General features: G+C 37.3%; 1 protein-coding gene across 2 annotated transcripts in view; it reads right to left on the bottom strand.

Annotated features, from left to right (window-relative positions):
- PIK3C2G (phosphatidylinositol-4-phosphate 3-kinase catalytic subunit type 2 gamma) overlaps positions 1-21,047 on the bottom strand; it is a 344,923-nt gene that overhangs the window by 17,051 nt on the left and 306,825 nt on the right. For both annotated transcript variants that reach the window (XM_035028133.1, XM_035028132.1), the window contains one exon: positions 19,665-19,759. In XM_035028133.1, coding sequence (XP_034884024.1) covers positions 19,665-19,759 — 95 coding nt within the window. The remainder of the gene's footprint in view (positions 1-19,664; positions 19,760-21,047) is intronic.

A 21,047-nucleotide genomic window follows, 5' to 3' on the forward strand; every position in this document is an offset into this window, starting at 1 on the left:
ATCTATCTATCTATCTATCTATCTATCTATCTATCTATCTATCTATCATCTATCATCTATCTATCATCTATCATCTATCTATCATCTACCATCTATCATCTATCATCTATCTAATCTATCACCTATCATCTATCTATCTATCATCTATCTCTATCTATCATCTATCATCTATGTGTATATTATCTATCTATATCAAATATACTTTAAATGTAAAGAGATGAAAGGTTAAAGGTAAAATGATGGAAAATGTATACCATGCTAACATGAATCAAAGGAAAACCGGAAAATTTATATAAATATCTGATGAAGTATATTTGACAGCAAAAAATACTACCATGAATAAAGAAGTTCATTTCATAATGATAAAGGGGCCAATTAATCGAGAGAACATAATAATCTTAAATGTTCATATAACATTATACAAATTCATAATTATAATTAAAGATTTTAACACCCTTCTCTTAATAATTCATAGAACTAGCATACAGAAAATCAGTAAGGCTATAGAAGACAAAAATAAGGTGAAATGAGTGTTTATAGGCAGCATATAATTGGGTCATTTTTTTTTCCATCCAGCCACTCCATGCCTTTTGATCAAGAATTCAATCCATTTACATGTAGAGTAATTATTGATAGCTAAGGACTTCACTAATGTCATCTTATTAATTGTTTTCTGGTTATTTTTTAGTTCCCTTGTCCTTTTCTTCCTTTCCTGCTGCCTTCTTTTGTGAACTGATGATTTTTTTTTAGTGCTATGCTTTGATTTCCCTTCCCTTTATCCTTTGTGAACTTACTACAGGTTTTTGCTTTGTGGTTACCATGGAGCTTACATAAAACATCTTAGGTATGGGGTACCTGGGTGGTGCAGTCGACTGGGAGTCTGACTCTTGATTTCAGCTCAGGCCATGATCTTAGGGTGGTGGGATTGAGCCCTGTGTCCAGCTCAGGGGGGACGCTGCTTAAGCTTTCCTCTTCCTCTCTCTCTGCCCCTTCCCCCACCAAAGAAATAAATCTTAAAAACAAACTTAGGTATAATAGTCTACTTATGCTGATAAATTTATTTTAATCACATACAAAAACTCTACCCTTTATTCCCTCATCTTTTGTTTTTGAAGTCACAATTTACCCCTTTTTATACTGTTTATTAATTAACAAATTATTGTAGCTATAGTTATTTATCTACTTATTTTATTTTTTAAAAGATTTTTATTTAGGGGTGCCTGGGTGGCTCAGTTGGTTAAGCGTCTGGCTTCGGCTCAGGTCATGATCCCAGGGCCCTGAGACCAAAGCCTGCATCGGGCTCCCTACTCAGTGGGGAGACTGCTTCTCCCTCTCCCTCTGCCTGCCACTCCCCCTACTTGTGCTTGCTCTCTCTCTGTCAAATAAATAAATAAAAATCCTTTTTGAAAAATATTTTATTTATTTATTTATTCGACATAGAGTGAGAGAGGGAGACATCACAAGTAGGCAGAGCAACAGGCAGAGGGAGAGGGAGAAGCAGGTTCTCCACTGAGCAGGGAGCCTGATGCAGGGATAGATCCCAGGGCCCTGGGACCATGACCTGAGCCAAAGCGAGACACTTAACCGACTGAGCCACCCAGGTGCTCCAGTTATTTATTTTTTTTAAGATTTTATTTATTTATTTGAGAGAGAGAGCAAGCGAGCATGAGTGGGGTGGAGGGGCAGAGGGAGAGGGAGAAACAGACACCCTGCTAAGCAAGGAGCCCTATATGGGACTCCATCCCAGGACCCTGGGATCATGACTGGAGCCAAAGGCAGACACCTAACCTACTGAGCCACCCAGGCACCCTGCAGCTGTAGTTATTTTTCTTTTCTTCTTTTAAAAAATTTTATTATGTTATGTTAATCACCATACATTACATCATTAGTTTTTGATATAGTGTTCCATGATTCATTGTTTGCATATAACACCCAGTGCTCCATGCAGAACATGCCCTCTTTAATACCCATCACCAGGCTAACCCATCCCCCCACCACCCTCCCTTCTAGAACCCTCAGTTTGTTTCTTAGAATCCATAGTCTCTCATGGTTCATCTCCCCCTCCGATTTCCGCCCCTTCATTTTACCCTTCCTACTATCTTTTTTTTTTAACATATAATGTATTATTTGTTTCAGAGGTACAGGTCTGTGATTCAACAGTCTTACACAAATCACAGTGCTCACCATAGCACATACCCTCCCCAATGTCTATCACTCAGCCCCCCCATCCCTCCCACCCCCCACCACTCCAGCAACCCTCAGTTTATTTCCTGAGATTAAGAATTCCTCATATCAGTGAGATCATATGATACATGTCTTTCTCTGATTGATTTATTTCACTCAGCATAATACCCTCCAGATCCATCCACGTCATTGCAAATGGCAAGATTTCATTCCTTTTGATGGCTGCATAATATTCTATTATATATATACCACATCTTCTTTACCCATTCGTCTGTTGATGGACATCTTGGCTCTTTCCACAGTTTGGCTATTGTGGACATTGCTGCTATAAACATTGTGGTGCATGCACCCCTTCGGATCCTTACATTTGTATCTTTGGGGTAAATACCCAGTAGTGCAATTGCTGGGTCATATGGTAGTTCTATTTTCAACTTTTTGAGGAACCTCCATACTGTTTTCCAGAGTGGCTGCATCAGCTTGCATTCCCACCAGCAGTGTAGGAGGGTTCCCCTTTCTCTGCATCCCCTCCAGCATCTGTCATTTCCTGACTTGTTAATTGTAGCCATTGTGAGTGGTGTGAGGTGGTATCTCATTGAGGTTTTGATTTGGATTTCCCTGATGCTGAGCAATGTTGAGCACTTTTTCATGTGTCTGTTGGCCATTTGGATGTCTTCTTTGGAAAAATGTCTGTTCATGTCTTCTGCCCATTTCTTGATTGGATCATTTGTTCTTTGGGTGTTGAGTTTGATAAGTTCTTTATAGATTTTGGATACTAGCCCTTTATCTAATATGTCATTTGCAAATACCTTCTCAGATTCTGTTAGTTGTCTTTCAGTTTTGTTGAGTGTTTCTTTTGCTGTGCAAAGGCTTTTTATCTTGATGAAGTTCCAATAGTTCATTTTTGCCCTTGCTTCCCTTGCCTTTGGCGATGTTTCCAGGAAGAAGTTGTTGTGGCTGAGGTCGAAGAGGTTGCTGCCTGTGTTCTCCTTTAGGATTTTGATGGACACCTGTCTCACATTGAGGTCTTTCAACCATTTGGAGTCTATTTTTGTGTGTGGTGTAAGGAAATGGTCCAGTTTCATTCTTCTGCATGTGGCTATCCAATTTTCCCAACACCATTTGTTGAAGAGACTGTCTTTTTTCCATTGGACATTCTTTCCTGCTTTGTCGAAGATTAGTTGACCATAGAGTTGAGGGTCCATTTCTGGGCTCTTTATTCTGTTCCATTGATCTATGTGTCTGTTTTTGTGCCAGTACTATACTGTCTTGATAATGACAGCTTTGTAATAGAGCTGGAAGTCCGGAATTGTGATGCCGCCAGCTTTGCTTTTCTTTTTCAACATTCCTCTGGCTATGTGGGGTCTTCTCTGGTTCCATACAAATTTTAGGATTATTTGTTCCATTTCTTTGGAAAAAGTGGATGGTATTTTGATGGGGATTGCACTGAATTTGTAGAGTGCTCTAGGCAGCATTGACATCTTCACAATATTTGTTCTTCCAATCCATGAGCATGGAACTTTTTTCCCTTTGTGTCTTCCTCAATTTATTTCATGAGTATTCTATAGTTTTCGGAGTATGGATTCTTTGTCTCTTTGGTTAGATTTATTCCTAGGTATCTTATGGTTTTGGTGCAATTGTAAATGGGATTAACTCCTTCATTTCTCTTTCTTCTGTCTTGTTGTTGGTGTATAGGAATGCCACTGATTTCTGTGCATTGATTTTATATCCTGCCACTTTACTGAATTCCTGTATGAGTTCTAGCAGTTTTGGGGTGGAGTCTCTTGGGTTTCCCATGTAAAGTATCATATCATCTGCAAAGAGTGAGAGTTTGACTTCTTTGTTGATTCAGATGCCTTTTATTTCTTTTTGTTGTCTGATTGCTGTAGCTAGGACTTCTAGTACTATGTTGAATGGCAGTGGTGATAGTGGACATCCCTGCCGTGTTCCTGACCTTGGGGGAAAGCTCTCAGTTTTTCCCCATTGAGAATATTATTCACTGTGGGTTTTTCATAGATGGCTTTTATGATATTGAGGTTTGTGCCCTCTATCCCTATACTCTGAAGAGTTTTGATCAAGAAAGGATGCTGTACTTTGTCAAATGTTTTTTCTGCATCTATTGAGAGGATCATATGGTTCGTGTTCCTTCTTTTCTTAATGTATTGTATCACGTTGATTGATTTGTGGATGTTGAACCAAACTTGCAGCCCAGGGATAAATTCCACTTGGTTGTGGTGGGTAATCCTTTTAATGTATTGTTGGATCGTATTGGCTAGTATTTTGGTGAGAATTTTTGCATCCATGTTAATCAAGAATATTGGTCTGTAATTCTCCTTTTTGATGGGGTCTTTGTCTGGTTTTGGGATCAAGGTAATGTTGGCCTCATAAAACGAGTTTGGAAGTTTTCCTTCCATTTCTATTTTTTGGAACAGTTTCAGAAGAATAGGTACTAATTCTTCTTGAAATGTTTGGTAGAATTCCCCTGGGAAGCCTTTTGGCCCTGGGCTCTTGTTTATTGGGAGATTTTTGATTACTGCTTCAATTTCCTTAGTGGTTATAGGTCTGTTCAGGTTTTCTATTCTTCTTTAGTTTAGACATCTCTAGGAATGCATCCATTTCTTGCAGATTATCTAATTTGCTGGCACATAGTTGCTCATAACATGTTCTTATAATTGTTTGTATTTCTTTGGTGTTGGTTGTGATCTCTCCCATCTCATTCATGGTTTTATTTATCTGGGTCCTTTCCCTTTTCTTTTTGATAAGTCTGGCCAGGGGTTTATCAATCTTATAAACTCTTTCAAAGAACCAGCTCCTAGTTTCATTGATTTGTTCTACTGTTCTTTTGGTTTGTATTTCATTGATTTCTGCTCTGATCTCTATTATTTCTCTTCTCCTGCTGGGTTTAGGCTTTATTTGCTGTTCTTTCTCCAGCTCCTTTAGGTGTAGGGTTAGGTTGTGTCTTTGAGACCTTTCTTGTTTCTTGAGAAAGGCTTGTATTGTTATATACTTTCCTTTTAGGACTGCCTTTGCTGCATCCCAAATATTTTGAACAGTTGTGTTTTCATTTTCACTGGTTTCCAAGAATTTTTTAAATTCTTCTTTAATTTCCTGGTTGACCCATTCATTCTTTAGTAGGATGCTCTTTAGCCTCCATGTATTTGAGTTCTTTCCGACTTTCCTCTTGTGATTGAGTTCTAGTTTCAAAGCACTGTGGTCCGAAAATATGCAGGGAATGATCCAAGTCTTTTGGTACTGGTTGAGACCTGATTTGTGACCTAGGATGTGATCTATCTGAAGAATGTTGCATGGGCACTAGAGAAGAATGTGTATTCCGTTGCTTTGGGATGGAATGTTCTGAATATGTCTGTGAAGTCCATTTGGTCCAGTGTGTCTTTTAAAGCCTTTATTTCCTTGTTGATCTTTTGCTTAGATGATCTGTCCATTTCAGTGAGAGGGGTTTTAAAGTCCCCCACTATTATTATATTGTTGTCGATGTGTTTCTTTGCTTTTGTTATTAATTGGCTTATATAATTGGCTGCTCCCATGTTAAGGGCATAGATATTTACAATTGTTAGATCTTCTTGTTGGATAGACCCTTTAAGTAGGATATAGTGTCCTTCCTCATCTCTTATTACAGTCTTTGGTTTAAAATCTAATTTGTCTGTTATAAGGATTGCCACCCCAGGTTTCTTTTGGTGTCCATTAGCATGGTAAATGGTTTTCCACCCCCCCCACTTCAATTTGGGGTGACTTTGGGTCTAAAATGAGTCTCCTGCAGACAGCATATCGATGGGTCTTGTTTTTTTATCCAATCTGATAGCCTGTGTCTTTTGATTGGGGCATTTAGCCCATTTACATTCAGGGTAACTATTGAAAGATATGAATTCAGTGCCTTTGTATTGCCTGTAAGGTGACTGTTACTGTATATTGTCTCTGTTCCTTTCTGATCTATGTTACTTTTAGGCTCTCTCTTTGCTTAGAGGACCCCTTTCAATATTTCTTGTAGGGCTGGTTTTGTGTTTGCAAATTCCTTTAGTTTTTGTTTGTTCTGGAAGCTTTTTATCTCTCCTTCTGTTTTCAATGACAGCCTAGCTGGATATAGTATTCTGGCTGCATATTTTTCTCATTTAGTGCTCTGAAGATATCATACCAATTCTTTCTGGCCTGCCAGATCTCTGTGGATAGGTCTGTTGCCAATCTAATGTTTCTACCATTGTAGGTTACAGATCTCTTCTCCCGAGCTGCTTTCAGGATTTTCTCTTTGTCTCTGAGACTCGTAAGTTTTAGTATTAGATGTTGGGGTGTTGACCTATTTTTATTGATTTTGAGAGGGGTTCTCTGTGCCTCCTGGATTTTGATGCCTGTGTCCTTCCCCAAATTAGGGAAGTTCTCTGCTATAATTTGCTCCAATGTACTTTCTGTCCCTCTCTCTCTTCTTCTTCTTCTGGGCTCCCAATTATTCTAATTTTGTTTCATCTTATGGTATCACTTATCTCTCAAATTCTGCCCTCGTAATCCAGTAGTTGTTTATCTCTCTTTTTCTCAGCTTCTTTATTTTCCATCATTTGGTCTTCTAGATCACTAATTCTCTCTTCTGTCTCATTATCCTAGCAGTTAGAGCCTCCTTTTTTGATTGCACCTCATTAATAGCCTTTTTGATTTTGACTTGGTTAGATTTTAGTTCTTTCATTTCTCCAGAAAGGTTTTCTCTAATACCTTCCATGCTTTTTTCAAGCCCAGCTAGTATCTTTAAAATCATCATTCTTAACTCTAGTTCTGACATCTTGCTGATGTCCATATTGATTAGGTCCCTGGCAGTTGGTACGGCCTCTTGTTCTTTTTTTTGAGGTGATTTTTTTCCATCTTGTCATTTTGTCCAGAGGAGAATAGATGAATGAGAGAACAAAATGCTAACATGGTAACAATGACTCCAGAAAAATATACACTAAACAAATCAAAAGAGATCTGGAACTGGGGAAGAGAAAGGGAAGGAAAAAAAAAAGAAAAAAAAGAAAAGGAAGAAGATAAAAAAACAAAATGTGATCAAATACAATCAGGCTGGTGTATAGATCAGTGCCACATACTAGATTTTGGGCATATTTTCGTCTGTTAGAAGAAACTATCTCCCAAAATTTTAAAGAAAGGAAAGCTTATATGTGTACAAAAATAAGGGTAAATATGATGAAGGGAAAGAATATGACTGTAAAGATGAAAATTATAAAAGATTTTATAATAGGAATTGGTAAGATAAGAAGGTTGAAAAAAGAAAGAAGAGAAATTAAAAAAAAAAAAAAGGGAGAGAATGTGATCAGGTAGGAGACTAGAACAAAGCTATACACTAGAGATTTAGGGTATATTTTGGTCTGTTAGAAGAAACCGTATCCTAAAATTTTAAAGAGAGAACAACTTATATATATGCCAAAAATAAGGTTAACTACTATGAAGGGTTAGAATATGACTCTAAAAATAAAAAATAAAAAGATTTTAAAAAAAGGATTGATAAGATGTTGGTTGAGAAAGGGATAAAAAAAATTAAAAAAAAAAGAAAAAGAAAGTTAAAAAAAATTAACTTTGAAAGACTAAAGAATCATGGAAAAAAAGCCTTGAATTCTATGTGCTGTATTCCCCTAGCGCTGGAGTTCTGCTGTTTTCATTGATCGGTAAACTTGGTCTTGGCTTGCTGTTCTTGCTGATCTTCTCGGGGAGGGGCCTGTCTTTGCTGGAGGCAGAATTGCCCCACCCTCGCCCATTCCAGGCTAAGTAATCTGCTTGGGTTTGCTCTTGGGAGTTTTTGTTCCCTGCAAGCCTTCCATACAGCTTTGGAGGATGAGAGTGAAAATGGGGGCCTCCCAATCTCTGCCCCAGAGGAGCTGAGAACTTGGGGCCACATTCCTCAGTGCGCCCCCTGAGAAAAGCAGTCAATCACTCCTGTCTCCCTGGTCTCCAGCTGCACTCAGTGCTCACCCGGCCTGTGACCTAGCATTTTGATCTCTGGCACACAACTCCGTGTCGAGTCTCCAAATCCAGCAGATCCCTGTGGTGCACTCCCTCACCACTCCTCCCATGGGAGGAAGGGGAGTCTTCTCGGATCTGTTGCTTGTTGGGTCCCTGCTGGAGGAGCAATGGCCCGACTGTGCCACAGATCACAGTTTATGGCAATTCCGAGCTGAGAGCCCGCGCCTCGCCTCTGTCACTGCAGCCAGCTTCCCGGCTCCGATACCTGGGAGGTCTGCAGCACTCAGGTCCCCCTGGTCTTTCTGTGACCCCAAGGGTCCTGAGACCACACTGTCCCATGAGGGTTCCACCCCCCGCTTAGCCACTGGAGCTACATTCCTCAGCAGAGCTGACTTCTAAAAGTTCCAATTTTGTGCTCCGCTGCTCTATCACTTGCCGGTAGCGGCTGATGGAGGCTCCCTCCCCCTGGGGTTTATCTTCCCGAATATCGCCTTGGATTCACTTCTCCGCATGTCCTACCTTCCAGAAAGTGGTTGCTTTTCTGTTCAGAGAGTTGCTGCTATTCTTTTCTTCAATCTCCTGTTGAGTTCGTGGATGTTCAGAATGGTTTGATCCCTATTAGCTGAATTCCTGGGACCAGACGAAATTTAGGTCTCCTACTCCTCTGCCATCTTGCTCCTCTATAGTTATTTTTAATACTCTTGTCCTTTAACCTTTATATTAGAGCTAAATTGTTAACACTCAACCATATTACACTATTTGAATACTCTGACTTTGACTGTACACTTATTTTTGCCACGGGTTGTATATTTTCATATGTATTTATGTTATCTACCAGTATCCTTTCATTTCAGCTTGAAAAATTCCTTTCAGCATTTCTTATAAGGCAGGTCTGGTGGTAATGAAATATTCTAGCTTTTATTTGTCTGGAAAAGTCTTTATCTCTCCTTTATTTCTGAAGGACAGTTTGCCAGGTAAAGTATTCTTGCTTAGCATTTATTTTAGTTCAGTACTTTGAATATATCATTCCATCCTCCCCTGACCTGTAAGGTTTTTGCTGGGAAATCTGCTGATAACCTTATGGAGGGTCTCTTGTAAGTTACAAGTTTTTTCCCCTCTGACTGCTTTCAAGATTCTCTCTTTGTCTTTGATTTTTGACCATTTCATTATAGTGTATTTTGAAGAGGATCTCTTTAAATAGAGCCTGTTTGGGGAACTATGAGCTTCATGAATTTAGATACCCAAATCTCCCCCCAGATTTGGAAAGTATTCAATCATTATTTCTTTAAATGTGCTTTCTGTCCCTTCTCCTTTTCTTCTCTGGAACTCCAATAATTCAGAGTTCTTAGGTATCCTAAGATCACATGGGCTTTCTTCAGTATTTTTCATTTCTTTTTTATTTTTATTTTTCCTTTTTTGTTCTCCACTTATTGGATGATTTCAAATTCCTGTCCTCTAGCTCACAGATTCTTATTTTGCTTGATCCATTCTGCTGGTGATGCTCTCTGTTGCATTTTTACTTTCATTTATAATATTCATCAGCTCCAAAATTTCTCTTTCCTTTTTTAAAAAAAATTTCTATCTCTCTGATAAACTTCTCATTCTTTTTCATGTATTATTTTCCTGATTTTGTTGAATTGTCTTTCTGTGCTTTCTGTAGCTTATTGGGTTTCCTTTGAAAAGTTATTTGAATTCTTCATGTCAAGAAATCACATATTTTCACGTCTTTGAGTTTGGTTAGTGAAAGATGATTGTGATCCTTTGGTGGTGTCATGTTACCTTGATTTTTCATGTTACTTAAAGTTTTGCATTGTTGTCTTCAAATTTGAAGTAGTTGTCACCTCCTCCAGTCTTTATTAACTGCCCACTTCAAAGTGTTCAAACTCATGTTTTTTTCCACAACAATGTGATGAAACTTCCCCTCTGCAAACTTAGACTTCCACATAGGCTCTTTCATCTGTGGATGACTGTTAAAAGACAGTGCTTTCCAGGAGCTCCCTAACCATGGCTAAGAGGGGCTTGAACCAGTTCATGAGCCACTTTAGGGTCCTCAGCTGGGATCGAGGTCTGTGTGTCTATTATCTGGTATATGGGTGGGTGAGAGTCCTCCTAAACCCCTTGGTATATGGTGTTAGGTTCCATGGCTCCCACAAAGATACTTTTGTCTGTGAATGGATGCCAAATTTTTGTTGTTGGGTGAGGGATGTCTTTTGCAACTATGATGCTAATGTGACTCCCAAGTTGATTTCAGAAAAAACAGGAAGGAACCAGATTAAGAGGACCAATGTCAGGACCCTCGCTTATGTTTTGCTTGTTGGTTTGTTTGAGTTTAATGTAGAATTGAGGGAGATTTGGATAAAGAATAGCAATTAGGGTACAAGCCTGTCAGTAAAGAACAGAGAGTGATTAGATAAAATTTGCATCATGTACATTGATGGCTATGTCAGCTGGAGATATGGTAAATGTCCAGAGTTGCTGAATATTTAGAGAAATAATCCTCAGCATGAAATCACTTTATTTTCAAGTGAGACAGATGTGAAGGTCAAATATTTGTCATTCTCAAGTTTAGCATCATGTATTATAGACAGCAAAATTCACAGAGAAAAGCTATTCACTTATAAATATAGCTCAAATTAAACTGATCTGCATTGTGGCTATTTTTCACAGTAATGTACACTTAAATAAATAGTCACTTATTTAACAAACATGTATTAAGGGCATAATATTATGCTAAGCACTGCAGAGTATACAAAATATATTTCCCATAATTTTTACAATCAGTATATTTTCAAAACAATTGAAACTACAGGATGAACCACAATGATAAAAGTTTCAAGAGCTGAGATAAGGCAGTAAATATCAAATGGATGGTGTAAACAGTAGGTATAACAGGAGGCCAACGGAGAGAAGGATCACTAGGAGCAAGGGTGACCCAGGAGCTTCAGCAAGGATGAGAGGTTTGAGCTGAGCCTGGAAGTTGAATTGAATGTAGAAGGTAAATAGAACATAAGTAGAAGTATGCTATAGTTTGCTAGAAGGACTGGAATGTTTTTGGTAAACAATGAATGAACCATCTAGAATGTAAGTTTTGTGTTGGGGAGGGTGGATATAAAGGTAGGTGTGGCTAAACTGTATAGTACCTTAAATATTAGGCTAAGGGATTTGAGTTTTACAAAGATTCTTTTAGCATTTTTTATTGATATGTTAAAAATGGAATTTTAGGATGTTTAATGCAGAATGGATTAAAGGAAGTAGAAAACAAAGATAGGAATATCATAAAAATCAATCAAAATAACCTACAGATGAATTAATAGAGAATATAGAATAGGATTTTGGCAATAATAAAAGTAACAGGAAACTAAAAAGGGTTGCTGATGATTATACATAGGAATATTGGAATAAGTTAAAATATAGAAAATAAATTATAGAGAAGTTTTGATCATGGGTTATTTGAGGTTGATGCAACAATATTTTGAAATAAGTAGTCAATACTGAGGGCACCTGGGTGGCTCATTTGGTTGAATGATTGCCTTTGGCTCAGGTCATGATCCTGGAGTCTCAAGATCAAGTCCTGCGTCAGGCTCCCTGCTCAGCAGGGAGTCTGCTTCTCCCTCTGACCCACCCCCATGCTCTCTCTCTCTTTCTCATTCTCTCTATCAAATAAATAAATAAAATCTTTTTAAAAAATTTAAAAAAATAGTCAAGACTGAGAGTTGATTTTAGAAAAGTAGAGAACTATAATTTAGAACTATTGAGTTTAAAGAGATGGGAAGATATCAGAATGTACATGCCCATCAGGCAGTTGAACATATGTAAATCGAGTTCAGGGAAATATTTAAAGTAGAGATATAAATTTAAGAGTAATTCATATAATCTTTGAAGTCACAAGACTGAATGGAATTTTTTAGGAAATCGGTTTGAAGAGTTAAAGCCCTAAATATAAGAAAATCTTCACATTTAAGGGCAAAAGGTGAAGCCAGTATTTATTAAGCCACTATGTACATTAACTAGTTTAAATTTATGAGCGCTAAGGAAGCCTCAGAAAGAGTGCTATCAAAGAGGTTTAGAAAATATATGGACAGTGAAGTTTCATCAAGATCCTGAGAATAGGGGCACCTGGGTGGCGCAGTCGGTTAAGCGTCTGCCTTCGGCTCAGGTCGTGATCCCGGACTCCCAGGATCAAGCCCCGCATTGGGCTCCCTGCTCTGGGGAAAGCCTGCTTCTCCCTCTCCCACTCCCCCTGCTTGTGTTCCCTCTCTCACTGTCTCTCTCTCTCTCTGTCAAATAAATAAATAAAATCTTAAAAAAAAAAGATCCCGAGAATAGTAAAGTTCATGAAGGAGTAAAGATATTGATGTTGGAAAGGGATCAATTATCATTAGCATATGATTTATCATAGATTTAAGAACAATTTATGGTTTGTTTCATTAAGAAATAATTGGTAATCTTTGAGGGTCAGTGTTTCCTTGGTAAAAAAATCATAAAACAATGAAATAGTTATATCTGGGCTGGCTACTCTTCACTATCCACTGCTTTGCATCATATTCTTTGAAATGGGAGATCTATGTCATAATGGGACAACTCTAGAAGAATCATTTCTTATTAATGAAATATAAGCCAAATACAATTGATGGGATAATTATTATCAGAAAATTATCTTTTATGAAGAAATTGATGTTTATTTAGATTGAAGTGCACCTAGGATGGAAAAATGGCAAATTTTTAAAAAAAAATCTAGATTAAAAAAATTGAATTGGGATAGTCAGAGGATTTAGCCAACTTAGTTTTAAAAGGATACACAGAAGATTGTTATTTTTACATGTTGAGCATTGTTATCATCTGTGCTTTATTTTCACAACCCTCTTTTTTTTTTTTTTAGATTTATTTATTTTAGAGAAAGAGAGAGCATGACCGGGAGGGGCAGAGGGACAGGGAGAGAGAAACTTGAGCAGATTCCATGCTGAGCATGGAGCCCAATGCAGGGCTCCATCTCATGACCCTGAGATCAGAACCCGAGATGAAACCAAGAGTCAGCTGCTCAACTGACTGTGCCACCCAGGCATCCCTCCTACAGTTTTTTTTTTTTTAGAGAGAGAGAGAGAGCAAGTGTGTGAGCAGAAGTGTGTGTGGGGGGGAAGGCAGAGGGAGAGGGAGATAGAATCTCAAGCAGACTCCATGCTGAGTGCGGAGCCCCACATGGGACTCAATTTCACGACCATGATATCATGACCTGAGCCAAAATCCAGAGTCAGACGCTTAACTGACTGAGCCACCGGGAGCCCCTCACAATGCTTTTTTGTTAACTTTACTAAATCTAACTGTTCTCTTCTCCAACAGGCACCATAATTTGCTTAGTGCCATGTACAGAACTCACACTGTATGTAGAGTGCCATTTGTGGGCTAAATAACCACTTGAGAAATGTTCCTCAAAGTGTGGTCCATGGACGACTTGTGTCAAAGAGCCTTCTGGAATGCTCATATTTGGGAGCAGGAGAGAAGAAAACAAGTTTAGATATGAAAGAATATAGGGATCTATGAGACTAGTAATGCCTGTAAAACACAGATGTAGAAATACTAACCTACAGGTGCCTCGGTGGCTCAGTTTGTTAAGTGTCCAACTCTTGATTTTGGCTCAGGTCATGATCTCAAGGTCATGGGATGGAGCCCCAAAATTGGGCTCCATGCTGGGCATGGAGCCTGCATGGGATTCTCTCTTTCCCTTTCCCTCTGTCCCTCCCTACCCCTGGCTCATATATGTGCTCTCTCAATCTCTCAAAAAAAAAAGAAAAGAAAAGAAATACCAACCCGCAGTTACTAATCAAAATCACTGGGAATTGCACATAGGAATGTATATTTTAAAAGTAAGAACTCCAAGCTACACATACACATTAAAATTGTAAGAAAGTTTTTAAATAGAAAATAAAATGTAGGAAAGTGTGTGTGTGTGTGTGTGTGTGTGTGTTTAGCCTGGGGTTCTTACTGATGTGTTTGAGTCTACTTCTTTCTCTCTTGTTCATTTTTTTAGAATATATTTATTTCAGTGTATTAAAGTTCAAATGTGTGTGTGTTTTAAAATCTAGTACCCGATGTCTATCACCCCAAATGTTTAAGCAAATCCAACAATAAAAGGGACACATTTAAATCTTAGGTATTTTTATATTCTGTCCTATAGCTAAATTTGGGCTGATAATAGTTGGAAAGAAAAGTGAAAAGAAAAATAAAGGAAAAGAAAATAGAGGAGAAAGTGAGGAGAGGAGGGAGAAAAGAAATGAGAACACGGTTTTATCCTTACTGCTTTTGAAGCCAATTCTTTTACTGTTGGAGAACTTGATATGGTCAGAAGACAAGCTTAAGGGCTATAAATGATGAGATCAAGTTTTTACCCCAGTATTGTCTCTCTAGATACATCTGTCTTATAGAATGAGACAAGCCCCATCGTTTCTGCTCCTTTATCCCTTCTGAGCCTATAGATGGAAGGTCTAATACCATGAATATTCATAGCAAGATGAAACAGACCTTTTAATTAATTACTGTACGAGTCACTTATTGGTAATAAGGCTACAAAAGTCTTTTTTTTTTTTAATTGAAGTATAGGTGGCTTGCAATGTTACATTAGTTTCAGGTGTACAACATAGTGATTCAACAAGTCTATATGTTATCCTAAGCTTACCACAGTGTAACTACCATCTGTCACCATACAATGCTATTACATTATCATTGGCTATATTTCCTATGCTGTACCTTTTATCTCCATGAATTATTCATTCCATAATTGGAAGCCTGCATTTCCCACTTCCCTTCACCCATTTACTCGTTCCCCTACTCCCTCCCTCTGGCAACAATACAGTTTGTTTTCTATATTTATAGGTCTGTTTCTGCTTTTGTTCATTTATTTGTTTTATTTTTTAGATTCCACATATAAGTAAAATCATATGGTACTTGTCTTTCTCTGACATATATATATGTATATATATATACATACATATATATATACACATATATATATATATACATACACATACCACATCTTCCTTATCCATTCATTAGTCAATGGACACATGAGTTGCTTCCATATCTTGGCTATTGTAAATAATGCTGCCATAAATATAAGGGTACATGTATCTTTTCAAATTAGTATTTACATCCTCTTGGGTAAATATTCAGTAGTGAAATTACTGGATCATATGGTATTTATTTCTATTTTTAATTTTTTGAGGAAACCACACTGATTTTTATAGTGGCTGCACCAATTTACATTCCCACTAATCTACATTATGTTGTTGTTAGGAATGTGCACAAGGGTTCCCTTTTTTTCCACATTCTTGTCAACACTTGTTATTTCTTATCTTTTCTCCTGTTAATTTTCATATAGCAACTATTCTCTTCTATTTTGTCTCTTATGAAAGGATTAAACAGCCCTCCATTTGAGGCATGTCCTGCTTCTGTTTTTCCTCACTTGAAATCATATTATATTGTTACAGTGTAAGAGTCTCTGACAGTGTGAGCATATTCAATATCAGAAAGAGTCTAGAATCCTTATTGATTACTTTTAGAGCCTTCAAGAATACACATATTCTGAAGCAGGTAAAAGAAAAGAGTGTGGAAGTGACACAGATGAGGGGAATCCCTGAGACCAAGAGAGACATTGTAGACACAGCAACGTATAGAGACATGCAGATGTCAAGGCTAGAGGCATTTTATAGTGGGCTATATGGGAAAATGCTAGAAATATTTAAAAATTTTTTCCAATATAAATGATTTTTATATGTTTCCTTGTTACATAAATTGAAATATTATTTTAAAAAATCTTGGCCGAGCTTCTAAATAACTGCATTATTTTGTCGGTCTCTGTTCACTAGAATAAATCATTTTGGGCTTCTTTAAAAGGGGAAAATTTTAGCAATTTTGTTTTCGCTTGTAAATTCACAGAAGGAAAGTAATTCTTAGAGCAAAGCTTCAAAGATTCAATATAAGATAAACAATTCTTTTCATCACACTTAATATTAAATATAACAGAACTGCAGGAAGAATAATTCATTTTAACATTAAAATGAAGCACAACTTCTTTAGTCTGATTACTTTGGAATGTGAAAATACAAAAGGCTCAAAAAATAAGTAACAATTAGTTAAAACTTGAAATGAGCAAAGAAAATATGTGGAGAATTTATAGATAGATTTTCCTGTCATTTATATTATAGTGTTATCTCTGTCTTCAGATAAGCAGAAGAAATAAAATAGTCATTTAAAGGAAGCTGTGAAAAATGCAAGGCATGAGAACTTTGTGGTGATGATTTTTGCAAGGTGAACAAGATCCTAATTCTTAGTTGTTTACATCAGAAATAATTTGACATTCTTTTATTCAACAAAGTATTCATTGAACACCTACTGTGTACTTGACATTGTTTTAGCCCCTTGGGTTACAGCAGTAATACAGGGCAGTGGAGAAAGTAAAGAAGGAAAGGAAGTTTGGAAGTGGCAACAAGTAGTGGTTTTGCAGTTTTCCATGTAAGAGTCAGAAAGGACCTCACTGAAAACATGGCAGTAAGACATAGTCCCTCAGGACATGTGAGATTGAGCCACGAACCTGGGCAAGAACATTCCAGATAACGTGAATAACAGGTAGAAATGTCCTGGGGCAGAAACATGCTGGTCATATTGAAGGAGCAGGAAGGAAGTCACTGAGGCTGGAGTGGAGTGACTGAGGGAGTCTGTGGAGATGAGGTTGGAAAGGTCACAGAGGCCAGATTGGTAGGACCTCATTGATTAATAAGTACTTATGGCTTTAACTGTAAGTGATGTGAAGCCTCACCCACAGAAAAATATGAGAGAAGAATGACAAGATCTGACTTTTATGCTCAAAGGAATATTCTGGTTCCTAGGTTAGGAAGAGATTAGAAGGAAATACAGGCAGAAGCAGGGAGACCTGTTAAGGGATTACAACAGTGATTCAGGTGGGGGATGATGGTGGCTCGACCAATTTATGGTAGTTGTGGTAGCAGTGAAGGTGCAAAGTGGTGGCATTCTGGATTTATTGTGAAAGCAGAGCCAACAGAACTTGCTGATAAATTGGTTGTCGTTTGTGAGAGATGTCAAATGACTCTAAGGACTTTAACTTGAGCAAATAGTAGGATGAAGGTGCTATTTCCTGACATGAGAAAGATTGTAAAAGAAGCAGGTTTAGGGGGCAATAATCAGAAGTTTGATTTGGTGTATCTTAAGTTTGTGATGCCTATTCAATTTCTACTAGAGTTGTTGAGTAATCAGTTATACATACGCCTTTGGATTTTAGGGAAAATTCCAAGCTGGAGTTATAAATATAGAAGAGAAAGACATGTAAGTGATATTTAAAGCCACAGGGCTGGAAATAGAAAAGAGAAGACATGTAGGAATGAATTCTAGGGCAGTGCTAAGAGACCGGGGAGAAGAGACTGAGAAGTCAGACTGCAAGAAGTATCTCTTCATTATTAATAACTTTCTTTCAGAGGACATTGGCAATGTATAGGCTCTATAGGGGCCGTAGGTGTTTCTTTTACTTCTGGTAGGATTCACCTGGTCATTTGCCACTTACCCATCACTTGACCTAAATCTTAAATTTTTGCTCTTACTCACTCTCTCCCCTCCCTTCATGCCTGCATCACATTTGTTTTGAATATTCTTATTGTTAGTGAACTTCATCTCACTATAAAATGCATTTTTGAAAACTGTCAAAAGTAATTTGGGGATTTTATCTGGTGAATAAAATGGGTGACCAATTTGGTTAATACCGCTTTTGATCAAATATTAGGCATGACTATTGAGTAATATCACCAAGTTTACTGTGTGGTTTATGTGCCAGATCTAAAAGCAACATCAACAAGCGTGTTCTAAAACCGTTTTGAGCAATGACATGACTGGAATAAATATTTCCAAGAGGACTATTTTCAATTAATAATCATATATCATATACAAATGTAAGTTCTGTCAAATTGATTAACACCATTTCTTAACATTCTGTTACCTTATCACAAATATTAATGTAGATGCTTAAAGTCTATGAACATGCTGATAGCCATAAATAATATCTAATTGAATCTTCATTTCCCAGACTAAGAATTTCTTAAACAACTCCTATTTTCATTTAAGATGATTATCTTATCAAAAGCAATTGAAAATAATTATTTTAATGAGTAAAATGTCTACAAAAACACATTTACTAATATTTACCCAGCTCTTACCAAAATTGAGGATTATGAACACCACAGATTTACAAACAAGCATCCTTGGATATCTAGCTAGTACTAAGTTTGTAAAGGATGTATCTCCCGCAAATTATGCCAACTATTTGTTCATTGAACAGGTATTTATTAAATTCTAGTACGTTCCAGATACACGTCACAATGAAAAGAGTTTGCTCTTTTAAGTCTTTCCAAGCATGTCGTGAGAGACTTATATGCATAAGGGATGGAGCAAATAGTGCTACTGAGTTTTTCTATATCAAGCGATCTCCTAGGGAGTTTTACCACATGGAGAACCTGTTTTGAGCAGATTAAGGGAAAACTGGAGAAGTAGCTAGGCTTAGAGTTACCCCTTTCTGTATACTGCACACAGACTGGGACGATTAATCAATTAAACGCTGACGCAAAAACCTCCCTCTTTTTTTTTTTTTTTAAGATTTTTATTTATTTGTCAGAGAGAGAGAGAGCACAAGCAGGGGGAGCAGCAGAGGGAGAGGGAGAAGCAGGCTCCTCACTGAGCAAGGAGCCTGATGTGGGACTCGATCCCAGGACCCTGGGATCATGACCTGAGCCGAAGGCAGACGCTTAATGACTGAGCCACCCAGGCGTCCCGAAAAACCTCCCTCTCTTAATGACAATGTTCCAATTGCTCTCCAGGCCTCTGCCTGGACCCGTCTTTAGAGAGGAATGGACTATCATGGAACAGTTTTAGTTTTCTTTAGAAGCTAACTATCATTGCTGTCCTAGGTTCTGGGATTCAAAGATGGGGTTCCTGTTCTCAAAAAAAAATTATCATATTTTGAGGGGAAAGATATATCTTGAGTAATTATATCAGAACATGGTAACTGTTCTGGTGGTAGAAACTCAACATACTCAGTGGGCATCTGGGGGGAAAGCCTAAGAGTTACTGGCTTTACAGATAAAGTGCTGACATTATTTAAAGAGATGAGTTAATCTTCCACTAAGCTCAGCAGGATGAGGTAGATGTAAATGCTTGGGACCTAGCTTTTTTTCCCTTTGGATCTTAATAATCTACCTATTCCTGCATTTTCAAACCTTTTTCACTAGATTTGGCCTGACACTTCATTGTGAATAAAGCCTAATTTTCATCCTAGGACATTGCCTGTAAAATATTTTATAGTCTTTACCCCAGGGATCACCATCATACTGAGGCAGAACATTGCCCACTGTTCCTCACTTAAACTTGGTGGCTGGCCCCATTCCTCTCACTCATGTTGACATTAATTGCCAGAAGGAGGAAAGTGATTTCTAAATGTAGGTTTACATGTTTCTTATTAGAAATAATAAACTTACAATGTTTTTCATGTGTTTCACCAGGATGGTCAGCTTCGCATCCTCATGTGATATCACTAACTGCACCTTAGGCGTCTTGTCAGGAAACTTCTCACCTGATAAAGTGATAGAATTTCAGTGGGTTAAATTGGAAGTGGTTCATCACAGGATAAATTAAACTTTTAAGGACTAAAAGGGAACCAATGAATAATGTGCAAAAGAAACATTCTTCAGATCATGCAGAAAACATAATACTCTTTAGGAAAACTGAGTTGTTTAAAGATGGGATTTGTGTCTAATCATCCTGAACCAAAACTTCCTCCTCATATTTTGTGTTTTTGATTGATTTTGTGTTTGTTTTGATTGATTATTTTCCCAATTATTTAAGCTTGAAAACCTAGTGCCATTTTTGGCTTCAGTTTTCTCAACATTCACTACAATAAGCTTAAGTATTAGAGAGAGAAAGTGTTGGCTTTAAAAGTCAGTGAGCCTGGGGTTCAGGTCCCAGAACTATACTTAAGACTGTGTTATGTGTGTATAATTAACTTATGACTAAGTTAATTGACTTCCTTAAAATGGAGATAATAGTTACCTACTTCAGGATAGTTGAGATGATCAACTGAGAAATTAAAAAGTTTTCACAATGTAATCTCTCAATAAATGTTTGCAATTAGTAATAGTTTTCTCCATATATTTGCATTCATCTCTTCTTATTTCCATAGCTCCTAGTTCAGACTCTTAAGAATCTTTTGTCTGAACTACTAGAACATTCTCTTCTCCTCTCATAAAGCCCAAATCTATTTGTACACAATTAACCAGTATATTCTTCCTACAGCAACTTCTCTAAAATTACTCTTTTGATAAAAGTACTGTTCATAGCTTTCCAGTGCTTATGAAAAAAAATCTGAATTTCTCAGACGTACATTGTTGCTTCTTATTGAATCTGTTTTTTAATTTCCCATTGTTACTATTCCATGCTGTAGTCTGTATGTTCAATTCTATAAACATGCTCTGCTATTTCCTTCCAGTCATTGCTCATATTATTCTCTTTATTTGAAATGACCTCTTCCACCATTTTTGGCTATTGAACTTTTATCTTTCTAAAATGCCTAATTAAAATGCAAAATAGCTTCTGTTGTCACCTCCCTTTGAACTCCCTTAGCACAGCCCTTATTACTTAATATTTGTATCATAATTATTATTTTAACATGCCTCAATTTGCTTAGTGGATTATAATCTCCCTCAAGGTTACTTTTTTCCTATATCCCCAAGGGATATATAAATCAGTGCCTGCTCCATAATGTCACACCAAACATTTATTTAATAACAAAAGTAGTCTTATTTTTTTCAAGTTATATCGTTCCATCATTAAAATGAAGTCTTTGGTTTTTTAATTAAAAATTT

This window comes from Mirounga leonina, unplaced genomic scaffold (genome assembly GCF_011800145.1).
Source record: "Mirounga leonina isolate KUSES-001 unplaced genomic scaffold, KU_Mleo_1.0 Mir_201, whole genome shotgun sequence".
Lineage (NCBI taxonomy): Eukaryota > Metazoa > Chordata > Mammalia > Carnivora > Phocidae > Mirounga > Mirounga leonina.